General features: G+C 27.5%; 1 protein-coding gene and 1 pseudogene across 1 annotated transcript; both read right to left on the bottom strand.

Moving 5' to 3' along the window:
- Positions 1 to 13,995, bottom strand: part of LOC132942694 (uncharacterized) — a 77,361-nt pseudogene that overhangs the window by 13,603 nt on the left and 49,763 nt on the right.
- On the bottom strand, positions 5,097 to 7,192 carry LOC132935705 (probable lysine-specific demethylase 4B). Its single transcript, XM_061002321.1, has 7 exons — positions 7,120 to 7,192; positions 6,852 to 6,973; positions 6,657 to 6,746; positions 5,925 to 6,152; positions 5,660 to 5,844; positions 5,444 to 5,597; positions 5,097 to 5,381 (listed from the first exon to the last, which is right to left on the bottom strand). The coding sequence occupies exons 1-7, from the start codon at positions 7,190 to 7,192 to the stop codon at positions 5,097 to 5,099; spliced, it is 1,137 nt and encodes a 378-aa protein (XP_060858304.1).

Here is a 13,995-nt window from a genome sequence, read left to right as displayed (position 1 = left end):
AAAAAAAAACAATAGACCGATAGGAGGGATTAACATCTATGGCATGGAGCGCATGCCATCATCACATGGGAGTCGCACAATATTTACACAACATTGGTAAAATACATCACATTTGTGTAAGCAATTTAAAGTACATTTTTATGAAATTTTTTTGCTCTAATGATTAAAAACCTTATAATATGCAAAATAAAGTTTTGTATTGTTATAAATTTTATAATATGAGTTTTTAAATTAATTATAACAACATCAAAGTCCCAATCACGTCATCAAGCATAATTATCAGGTATTTTAAATATGTCAATTGCATCAGTAAAAAATCATCGTAATATATTCTGAGTGGTGAATAAGGTTAGGTTTTAGACCGGGATTGAACATTTTTTAGAAGCATTTTCCGTCTGGATTTAGAGCAATTTTAAAACTTTTAATTTAGTATTAATAAATTTATAGATTTGAAATGTGTAAGACGAATAATTGTTGAACCATTAAATAAATATTAGTATATTAAAATTAGCAAGGAATCGAGATTTTATGCAGAGTAAAATAAATATAAAAGCAAATTCATTATTCGTTAATATCCAATATAGGTAGGTATCTAAAGAAATGTAGAGTTTATGAAAGTCAGCAGTTTTAAATAGCTAATAAAAACATACTTCATACCTAATTTAAACTTAATGAACATTATTCGTACAAGAGTATAAATTATTCAATTGAATAATAAATTATATGAATATTTACTATTTTGCTATATTTATTACATTATTAAATGAGACTAATATTTAAACAAATTACTTAAAAAATAGGTATGTTAAAGAATTTATATGCTCAAATTGGTTAAACATAGTTGGTTTTGTGCAAATAACATTGTAAAATATAACTGCAGTCTACAAGTCTTTAAAAGTTAAATCAATATTATAGGTACCAATTAATTGTTTAAAACACTCGAAATTCTTTTATTTGCAACAAGTTATATACTTTTGATACAATATGATTATGGCTACCATTTTAGATTTGCAGAACTTTAGTCCATGCTACAGGTTTAAATGAGTTCAATCGTTTTCTACATTACATTGTATTGGTTTCTATATTTGTTACACTATTAAATGCGACCAATGTTTGAACAAATTAGTAGAAAATAATTATAAGGCATTCATAAGCCCTTAAAATAGATGCTTTTGTATAATAAACTTGTAAAATATTACTGCATTAAAGTTTTAAAATCTAATAGTTATAAATTCTATAATTTTATTAACACAAACCAACAAAAAATTATACATGCAAATATTTATTAAGTAAATTATTGAATTCTATGAAATTATTACTAATGAGTCAAGATAATGTTAAACACTTTAGCAAAATAGCAAGTCTAGATAGAACTATATAAAATATTCTGATTTGTTCCACTTTTTATTATGGAATATTCACATATTCAATATGGAGAATATGATTTTATAAAAAAAATGATTTTACATTTAAATATTTAGGAAATAAAGAATACACATTATGATTATTATAATTATGATGAAAAAGCTAATTTGAAATTTGAAATCCCAGATAGGTAAAAATGAACAATGACTTTTAGATAAATTGAAGAATAATTTTATTGAGAATTATGACGGCTATGGAATTTAAAAATGTCCATTTCAAAAGGGTTCAACGTGTCCAAATGTCAAACATTTTAAAAATGTTTTGATTCTTCATAATTTGAGTCACTCATATAACAAACATACCGTTTATTAAGCATACCACTAAAACGTATAGAATAAAACAATACAAGATGTCCATAATAATTATAATTATAATTTATTATAGCAATTTAAATTACATTATACACATAAACATAAAAAAGTATATACATATATATATTTTATATATTATGTGTACAGAGATTTATGAACATGAATAAAATAATTTGAATCATATAACAATAATGTTTAACTGCTAATAATATAACAAAGAATTTTTTACTATCCCAATAAAATATATATATATATTCCCATTGATAAGAATTAAATTTAAACACATACCAATTAAGAAATATACGAATAATTCTCTTCCCCAACTCGATTTAAGAACGGCCTAGTTATAGTTTTTTTTGTTTTAAGTAATGATTACTTTATTGAGAAAAAAATATTAGTTTTAGATAATGAAATTCACATAATTATACTAAAAATATTGGAAATCTTTTCTAAATATTTTTAAGTTCTATAATAGTATATTTTAATAGTTAATACTAATTCAATGTTGAACGGAGATCATTTTATATAATTTTTCAAAAAATCTAGTCATTACATTGCATAAAAAGAAACTGGCACATTAGAAAATTGTTTATTTTGATCTCACACATATACAAATACATAACTAACCAATGGAGTAAGTATACAACCATGTATACGCACATCTTAACATAAGGAAACAATAATTTAAAGTTTCAAAAAAAAATTGTACATAATTAAACATGGCATGAGATTACACAAAATAATTTTATCATTTTAGATAATTTGATACAAAAATCTCATATGTATTAACAATTAAAAAAATACCAAAAATAGTGCAACACACCTGCTTGGTTAAACCAAGTGGCTGTCAATATTAATTTTATACCTAATCCTATCCAGTTATAAAGAGTAGTTGGCTTTTCCCTCTACACAAACTGGTCTTCAGGACCGGGTTGTTGGACTGATATAAATAAAGTTTTTTAAGTTATATTTTAAAGGTCCTAGAAACTTATGACCTGCGTTCATAAACCAACACAATCGAACACGACTTAGCAACGTATACAATAATTAAATATAAATAATAAATAATAAATTTTATTAAATGTCTAAAATAGTTATATTATTATACAGTACACAAAACCTAAGTAACCCTATTGTTGAGGGTAGTTTATTGAAGATCACATGAGTAGCAGAGTACTGTAGATAACTCTAATGTGTAAACGAATTACAAATAAATGTGTTTGACATAATATATTATTATAGTGTTCGACAGTTAATTTTCCACTGTAACGAATGGATTTTTTATACTATATGTAAATACAGTTTTGACTGAACACGTGAGTGGTGTATTTAATCAACATTAATTGTTCAAGAATCAAGAATATGTTATAAGATATATTATCTACTTAATATTAAGTAAGTATCAATTTATTTATGATCAGTGTATACTTCCAAAGATGAGTAAACAATCTGGGTTTTTAAAATGGAAGAGAAATAGAATTATAAAAAATGACTTACATAATCTAGCCTTATTAAGAACAAAATATAGTATTGGCACTACTGAAAATAATAGTTTGTCAAAACCACCAGCCCCAGGAGTGAATAATAGTAATTTCCCACCAAATGTTCATGCCTCTCAATCTAATGACATTTTGTTATTTGAACATCAATTTGAACCTAGAGTACACTGTTCATCAAATAATATTTCAGAAATAACAACCAATACAAATGTAAATACTTATTGCAATACACCACCAGAAGACAGCATCATTGTTGTTCGCTACACAATTTCTAGTGACATACAAGATGATTTATTATTATCACAACAAATAACTGAGAAACTTAAACTCTGGGCTGTTCCTTGTAAAATATCATATTTGTCTTTAAGAGAGTTACTAAAAATTATATGCTTGATACCTGGGCTAGAGAATACTCTTAAAGATCCTAGGATATTTGTACATACACCTAGAAATACTATTACACGCAATGTTAAAATGTTTTATGTATAGTTAATAATGTTAAAATGTCTCCTAATACATTTCCAATCGGTATCTATCATGGAAATGATAAGCCATCAAGTTTTAATGATTTTCTTGAAGAATGTGTTGACGAGTCTGTAATATTAACAACTCAAGGCTTAAATATTAAAGATAAATCTGTATTGTTCAAAATAACTATGTTTTTATTTGATGCAGTTGCAAAAGCAAGTGTGTTATATATTAATGGACATTCTGGTTATTCGTCTTGCACTACATGTATCCAAGGAGGTGAATATATAATTAATAGAATTTGGTTCCTAGAAATATAATTTATTAAAAGAACAAATACCGAGTTTTTAAATAAAACCGACCAAGAGCATCATACAGGGGAAACAATCATGGAAAGGTTCCCAAATTTTGAACCAGTATCTGCTGTACCCATAGATTACATGCACCTAATATGCCTTGGTGTTGTAAAAAAGTTTACATTTAAAAATATTTTCATAAATATGGTGAACATAATTTGTTCTCTTATAGGAAAAAATAAATTGTAATCGATCACAAATAAAGTTTGTACTATTAAAGTAACAAACTCAAATGTATTCAATTATTCATAACTTTATGAATCATCACAATTTACAATAAATACCAACAGGGAAATAGTGCAGGCGATGAAGAAGGCGCACACGGCAACAGGTTAATCAAATCAACTACAATATCGTTATAGAATTCTGCTATATATTACAGAAGTGTGGCCAAGAGCGTAAAAGACCGAGTATATTAAAGTATATTATTGTTTATTATTAGTCACCAAAGTTTAGAATTCACTGTGATGACTAATATAAACTTGTGTAATTGAATACATTTGAGTTGATACTTATTTATTATTCTGAGTATTCTTAAGTTAATAAAATAAAATCCACTTTTTTATCTAAACAGAATCATAATAGTCTTGTCAAGTGATTTGGACTAAATGCTACCTCATATGTACTTGTTGAGAGTATGATTAATTGGGCGAAAATGAAATTATTCTACATTTTTAATAATAAAATATCTTGTAAGAAATAAGTTCATTGTTTTCTATACATTTTTAAAAGTAAAGAGTATATTTGTATACAATACATTGGTAGGTGACAATAAATAAAAAAAAATCAACTTAATTACAATTATATAACTAAATGCTTAATATTAAAAATATAAAATTATAATTTACAATTATTTTTATGGAAAATGTACTAACATGATCCTTTGATTTCATTATTTTAAATTTGTACATATCGTATTTATGAAAGGCTTTTGGATATAACGCTCTCAGTATTAATCATCTGGGTATTTACACTTAAATACTTAGGTCCAAAACTAATTTGTCTTAGAGAAACTTAATCTACCACACATAATAAAATTACAAAGGTGCTGCAAACGCTCGGGTAGGATCTTCTGGATGGTAACCAACATCATTCCCTTTACTCCACAAATCAAACCTTTCAGGCTGGAAGCGTTTCACAAAGGTTGTCATATCGATTTTAATGTTGTCATTTCGACAACTGCAGAGCTTCGACCGTTTCCCGTACTCTATCCAGCGGGGTGAGGCAAAGTTTGTGGACTCCGCAATGTTGAATCCGTTATTATAACCGGCATGGTATCCATACGGAAAAGTTATAATAAATTCTCCTGGCTCCTGTGTTATCTAAAAATATACATTGAAATTAATATAATATTTTAAAACATCTCATATTAACAATCTTTTACTTTATTGAATTGAATGCCATGTGTTTTTAATATTGTAGGCGATATCAAATACATTTTATGTCTCAGAAATGATGAACATGTTGAAGAATCATCTGGAAAATATGAACTAGCTAGTCTTTCAAAACGCCGTCCCTGTGCTGGTGGTATTGCGTACCTAAAAAAAAAAAGAATGTATACAACAAAATCACTTATAAAAAAATGTGAAAAAAAATGTACCATGACTTTGGACTTCCGTAATGAATATAGTTTATACTGTATAGATCCATGTCTTCAGTATGCCAAGGAAATGATGTTTTCCACATGCCAAAATAAAGATAAGCCGTATTAACCCCCTCAATTCTTAATCCATAATCCCGGTCAACAAAGTCCAAAATTGTACCTAGTTTGTTGATATTCCATACCTTAGTATAAAAAAAAAAAATGTAGTTTTTAAAATTACATAGTATACATTTAATGATATTCCTATACAAGGAACACTTACATTTACATCCTTATCTGTAATGGATCCCGATACATCTGCACCATACAATGGACATCCATTGTACATAATGGTTTTCCAATATTTTCTTTCGAGGTCAGCATAATCAACAAAACTAGGTGTCTTATATTTTCGGGACTCGGCCAGTTTTTTAAATACCTCCACTGTCATGGAATTATTTGGTTTGATTATGTTAAGTTGTTGGTAAGCTCCCAGTCTACCTGTGACATTCTAAAAGAATATAATTAATAAAATTAGTTTTTCGGTACTTCGACTACCGCCAGTCTCAAATCAATTTCGGTATCTCGACCACCAAGCTTGGTGCAGATAATACCATACAAATAATAGTGATTTGTCTTCTTTAATTATGTTTTGAGGATGGTTGGATTGCATAAATTATGTCCATTACATTTTGTGAAAAATATTTGGTTATGAATCAATATCATAATCATAGCACAGTAGTAGTTTGAAATAATGATATTTGAGGTAGCTATATAATTAATATCTAAAACAATATATCACCACAGTTGATATTTTAAGATATTTACTGAAGAGATATTTATTTTACAGTCAATATAAATGGTAGGTAATCGAGTTGGTTTAGTGGTAGTTAAAATAAGGGAATTGTATAGAGCTGAACTTAAAATCGGGCGGTAGTCAAGATAACAGCAAACTGCCTACACTTAATAGTTTAAACTCGAAAAAAGCTAGCCACATGTTTAAAATATGTATTACTTGGTACTGTGGAGCTGGAATATTCATATTCATGATATCGTCACTTAAATATGAATTTCTCCTAGGAATCCATTCTCGCGGTGGAACAACCTAAATAAAAATGTTATTAAAACATTAAATACCAGCAATGTTGACAATTTTTAATAAATAAACAGTGTAAGATTCACATTGTGTAACATTTATAAGATTACTTACTTTTGCAATGCCTGCTTTATGCGCACCTTGGGATTCCATGTATTTTACAAATTTATTAAAATTTTGAAATTCGGCCCAGGTTGGCCGAAAGACCATAATATTCTGTTCTGTGCTCATTATACCTGAAATAATGATACAATATACATCAACATAAAATATTGTAACGGACATTTATTTTGATGACTTATTATTAAGAATACAAATTGATTGTAGTGGCAGCTTCTACATAATATGAACTATAAGAGTCCTTTTTATGTTTTCGAATTACCTTTACCCGAATTACGAGGTAACTTTTTAACTTCAAAATATATTCTAGTAATGTGTTTCATTATCGTTTCCATAATCGCTCTAATGATCAAATAATATTTATATAAAATAAATATCATATATATGATATTTATATTAATTATACACGACCTAGGTACATTAATTTAGGTTTCCGGTGTTTTGACGCGGCTCCCATAGACAACTCTTGCGAGGCCCCTGGGACGACGCACAGTCTCAACGTTTCTGGTATAAGTTATAGACAACGACTCCTGGGTCCCCACACGAGTGTCCTAGTAGCCAGTGGGGCCCAGTACTCTTGTTTTCGAGGAATGAATAAATAATAATAATATGGGCTGCGAAACGCGCTGTTAAGAAAACCACATGACGACCCAAAAATATATGCGCAATTCAGTAACCCAATTTTCATTTTCAGGCACAACAATCAAAATACAAATTTGAAATTGACAAATATTGTAAACAGTTTTTGGACATAACCTTAAAAAAGCCCCATATTGTCTTTCTCTCTTCCCCAAAATAGCACACAGTCCCATATGAAACTGGTATAAGCGTGTCCTATCCATTCTTATATTATCTATGCGTGTGTCATTCGATCAGGCCACACGATAACGCACAGCCGACTGATAATGCTATGACCCGAATGGCTAACGCGATAACGTGGGGCGGCGGTGGCGCAGAGTGCCGGGGAATGGATTCGCAGAGTGGTGCAGGGTGACGTAGGGCGGCGTAGTGTGAGCGTTGGGTGTGGGGAGGAACGGAAGATCAGAGAGCCGTAGTGGTTTGTGATGGAGTGGTGAGGGGTGAGGCGCACATGATGGCAAGGGTGGGAGGGGGCGAAGCGAGTGTCCTAGTAGTCAGTGGGGCCCAGTACTCTTGTTTCCGAGAAATAAATAAATAATAATAATATGGGCCGCGAAACGCGCTGTTATTAAAACCACATAACTACCTAACCAAAAAGAAATGCGTAAACGATGGGTCGAGTGTACCGATCGTTTACGCGAATGGCGCGCTCGCGTTTGCGTGTATTTACCTTAGGACTGTGACGGTGATTGATAGAAACTACGGCAGACTTCTTCGTAACAAACGGCAATGGACGCAGATGGCTGTGAGATTTTGAAGCGTGTTCTCGAAAAGATGACGAAGACGAAACGACTATAATAAATTGAATAATGGACTAGACGCGGTCCGAAGTGGTATAACGACAGAGCTCGAAAACGTGCGTCAGGACAGTAGTGAGAGTGCGCTGTACGGCGGTCAGCGAGTACAATAACCGACCAGTGATTAGGGCCGAAAGTAGGGATGTCAACGGTATATCGATATTTTGATGATATCGATAGTAATAAATCGATATATCGATATCGTACTTCGATAATTATCGTTGCATCAAAATGTTCACACGATATATCGTTGAAATATCGATATTTGAACGATATTATATTTAAAAATATTTCACGCTGCCGTCTAAAATTGAATAAAATAACTTTAATAATAATTTAATACTGATAGTATATCTGATATCAATTACCATAATTGATAAGTACCACTATACCACGGTTTAAGATATACGGGTTAGCTATCGCCTGCCAACTATGCGGTCCAGAAATGTTACGGTTGACTGGTACACATATCTACCAGTAGCGTAGGGCGCTAGTGGTCCGTATGGTTGCTTTATTTTGTTTTGTCGGCATAAATGTACGGCATAAATGATAAAAGCAATAAACAAATAAAGTATAATCAATAACAATTATTAATTATAGAACTACGTGCTAATTAAATTGCAATTACCAATTATTATATTTTATTCTTAATTATATTGTAGCCTGTAGGTATTGATTAATTATAATATCATAACAATGTATTTGTGTTATACGTATAGTGTTTAAAAATGTTTTAACAAAATTTGTAATTTATGCATATTATTTAATATTTAATAAATTCTAACAACTAGGTATATGGACTTATACTGTAGTCTTGACTCTTGGGTATTTCATTCATAGAAAAGAGTCTTAATATTCTAAACAATGTGTACATATACTAATAGTATAGTCATAAGCGCAACTGGGGGGGGGGGGGCTGGGGTGGCTAACCCCACCAAAACTTGTAATAGCTCCCTCAAAATAAATTATTCAATTCTTTCCTGAAATATTAACAAATCTTTACAAATATAGCTGTATTTCTTATATTTTTTTTTTGGAAAAAAATTAAACTTCAATTTTTTAATATTATTAAAAAAATTTTTTTTTTTCTATTGCCTATGAGAAATATGATAAATATTATAAGCTTTATGCTTGTATTTGTTTTAAGGAAACAAATTGTATAGGTATGATATAAATTATTTTGTATTTGGTAAGATTATTACACAAAGTTCCACAGTATAACTGTGCACTTAACTATAACATACAGATAGGTAATAGCGGAATAAAAATCCCCTGAAGAAAAATCCCCGACCCAAGGAAAAATAACCTCTAGACTACAATATTACTGACAACCACATGATATTTCTAAAACGTAATTAGCGTAATTATTACATTATTTATATTTAATTACAAAAATATTATTATACTCATAATATAATATTACTTTTCAGTAAAAAAATTTATATATAACAAATAATATTAAAAAATGAACGATAATTTTGTTTTGTTTTATATCACAATAATACGATATATACGATAATCTTTTAAAAGATTACTGATTAGGTACCTACATTCATTAACTATTTGTTTAATAATAATTTATTATATTAGATGTATCGATCATTCGAAATATTTTATTTTATAATCTTTTAAATAAGTATTGTATCCACCTATATTAATTAAACTTGTAAAATCTACTTCTAATAATAATTATTATTATTTACATATTGTTAAAATATTATTAGGAAACGTAATATTTTATTTCGTGGATATATTATTATAATATACATATAATATAAAGGTATTAAGCAAAAAATATTGAAAATTATAATATAAATATTAAAAAATAAGGTATAATTAAAATACTTGAGTAAATAAATTATTGATTTTTTTTTGTATGATTTTTTTATATTTTTAAGTGAACATATGTGGTGGTGTATAGTAATTTTAAACAAACAGTTACTTATATAAATAATTTTTTACTAAATGTATGTCACAATTTGTTAACATTATATTTTACAACTATACATTTTAAATTAGTTATTTTTAAGCAGTAAATGTACCCGATTTCCAAAAATTACCAATTATTTGTTAAATCAAGATTTTAGAGTACTATTAATTAAACAATTTCTTCTCATAGCTAATATTTTTTTTCTACCTATAAATGTGTTATTATTTAAAAACATTATTTGAATTCACTCAAAAACTTTACATATATCATACATTTTATATACGCAAGGAGATTTTCAAAATATTTAGATTAATTTTAAGCTATAACTTATACAGGGTGATTTTTTTATCGTGAACTAGTTAATATTTCGGGAAGTATTAGGAATTTAAAAATATTTTTTTTTTAAAACTCTCTAGGTTTTACTATTTTACACTGTGTTACAATTTTGATAATTTTAACTTCCTCCCTTATTTGATAAAACACTATCAACTTTTTGTGAATCGATGAAGTGAGTCCTGTATTGTTAATCTGTTTGCAGGGCTATAGGCCCAGAGCCCATTGTTCATAGTGCCTACCCGACTTACCATGTATAATTATTTGGTATCCTGGGATATATTTTTTGTATAATGTATAATTTGCATTTTATATCAAAACTATCTTGTGTGTGAATAGACTAAATAATGGACATCAATTCAATATTAAATTATCAAAGGCAATAAACACATTAGTTATCAATAATTTTACTAGAGTATGAACAAATTTCCATAGTGCAAATTTTTGCAGGATTTGGGTAAGGTCATAACTAATAAAAAAATTTAACACCTAACATTTCCACAACCCTAGATAAATTAATAAAACTTAAATGAACATTGATCATACTTTACATTATCTAATCCTAACCTAATTAGGGCTTGGATGTTGTTACATTAATTAAAAATTAAAAGTTATTAAAGACTAATGGTAGTCGCTAGACTTAGAGACTTAAAAGTTTTAAACACAAACATATACGCATACAAATATGAGCAAATATGTATACACTAGAACAGTAGAACAAGACAGTTTTGACAGAATTTATTGGAAAATGTATTTAATAATTATTAATGTATTATCAGTTTTTCATTTTTGAAATAATTATACCTATGGCTCCAATGCTTTTGAACAAAAAAAAACAATAGACCGATAGGAGGGATTAACATCTATGGCATGGAGCGCATGCCATCATCACATGGGAGTCGCACAATATTTACACAACATTGGTAAAATACATCACATTTGTGTAAGCAATTTAAAGTACATTTTTATGAAATTTTTTTGCTCTAATGATTAAAAACCTTATAATATGCAAAATAAAGTTTTGTATTGTTATAAATTTTATAATATGAGTTTTTAAATTAATTATAACAACATCAAAGTCCCAATCACGTCATCAAGCATAATTATCAGGTATTTTAAATATGTCAATTGCATCAGTAAAAAATCATCGTAATATATTCTGAGTGGTGAATAAGGTTAGGTTTTAGACCGGGATTGAACATTTTTTAGAAGCATTTTCCGTCTGGATTTAGAGCAATTTTAAAACTTTTAATTTAGTATTAATAAATTTATAGATTTGAAATGTGTAAGACGAATAATTGTTGAACCATTAAATAAATATTAGTATATTAAAATTAGCAAGGAATCGAGATTTTATGCAGAGTAAAATAAATATAAAAGCAAATTCATTATTCGTTAATATCCAATATAGGTAGGTATCTAAAGAAATGTAGAGTTTATGAAAGTCAGCAGTTTTAAATAGCTAATAAAAACATACTTCATACCTAATTTAAACTTAATGAACATTATTCGTACAAGAGTATAAATTATTCAATTGAATAATAAATTATATGTATATTTACTATTTTGCTATATTTATTACATTATTAAATGAGACTAATATTTAAACAAATTACTTAAAAAATAGGTATGTTAAAGAATTTATATGCTCAAATTGGTTAAAAATAGTTGGTTTTGTGCAAATAACATTGTAAAATATAACTGCAGTCTACAAGTCTTTAAAAGTTAAATCAATATTATAGGTACCAATTAACTGTTTAAAACACTCGAAATTCTTTTATTTGCAACAAGTTATATACTTTTGATACAATATGATTATGGCTACCATTTTAGATTTGCAGAAGTTTGGTCCATGCTACAGGTTTAAATGAGTTCAATCGTTTTCTACATTACATTGTATTGGTTTCTATATTTGTTACACTATTAAATGCGACCAATGTTTGAACAAATTAGTAGAAAATAATTATAAGGCATTCATAAGCCCTTAAAATAGATGCTTTTGTATAATAAACTTGTAAAATATTACTGCATTAAAGTTTTAAAATCTAATAGTTATAAATTCTATAATTTTATTAACACAAACCAACAAAAAATTATACATGCAAATATTTATTAAGTAAATTATTGAATTCTATGAAATTATTACTAATGAGTCAAGATAATGTTAAACACTTTAGCAAAATAGCAAATCTAGATAGAACTATATAAAATATTCTGATTTGTTCCACTTTTTATTATGGAATATTCACATATTCGATATGGAGAATATGATTTTATAAAAAAAATGATTTTACATTTAAATATTTAGGAAATAAAGAATACACATTATGATTATTATAATTATGATGAAAAAGCTAATTTGAAATTTGAAATCCCAGATAGGTAAAAATGAACAATGACTTTTAGATAAATTGAAGAATAATTTTATTGAGAATTATGACGGCTATGGAATTTAAAAATGTCCATTTCAAAAGGGTTCAACGTGTCCAAATGTCAAACATTTTAAAAATGTTTTGATTCTTCATAATTTGAGTCACTCATATAACAAACATACCGTTTATTAAGCATACCACTAAAACGTATAGAATAAAACAATACAAGATGTCCATAATAATTATAATTATAATTTATTATAGCAATTTAAATTACATTATACACATAAACATAAAAAAGTATATACATATATATATTTTATATATTATGTGTACAGAGATTTATGAACATGAATAAAATAATTTGAATCATATAACAATAATGTTTAACTGCTAATAATATAACAAAGAATTTTTTACTATCCCAATAAAATATATATATATATTCCCATTGATAAGAATTAAATTTAAACACATACCAATTAAGAAATATACGAATAATTCTCTTCCCCAACTCGATTTAAGAACGGCCTAGTTATAATTTTTTTTGTTTTAAGTAATGATTACTTTATTGAGAAAAAAATATTACTTTTAGATAATGAAATTCACATAATTATACTAAAAATATTGGAAATCTTTTCTAAATATTTTTAAGTTCTATAATAGTATATTTTAATAGTTAATACTAATTCAATGTTGAACGGAGATCATTTTATATAATTTTTCAAAAAATCTAGTCATTACATTGCATAAAAAGAAACTGGCACATTAGAAAATTGTTTATTTTGATTTCACACATATACAAATACATAACTAACCAATGGAGTAAGTATACAACCATGAATACGCACATCTTAACATAAGGAAACAATAATTTAAAGTTTCAAAAAAAAATTGTACATAATTAAACATGGCATGAGATTACACAAAATAATTTTATCATTTTAGATAATTTGATACAAAAATCTCATATGTATTAACAATTAAAAAAATACCAAAAATAGTGCAACACACCTGCTTGGTTAAACCAAGTGGCTGTCAATATTAATTTTATACCTAATCCTATC

This window comes from Metopolophium dirhodum, chromosome 1 (assembly GCF_019925205.1).
Source record: "Metopolophium dirhodum isolate CAU chromosome 1, ASM1992520v1, whole genome shotgun sequence".
Classification (NCBI taxonomy): domain Eukaryota; kingdom Metazoa; phylum Arthropoda; class Insecta; order Hemiptera; family Aphididae; genus Metopolophium; species Metopolophium dirhodum.
This window is presented reverse-complemented; position numbering and strand designations above follow the sequence as displayed.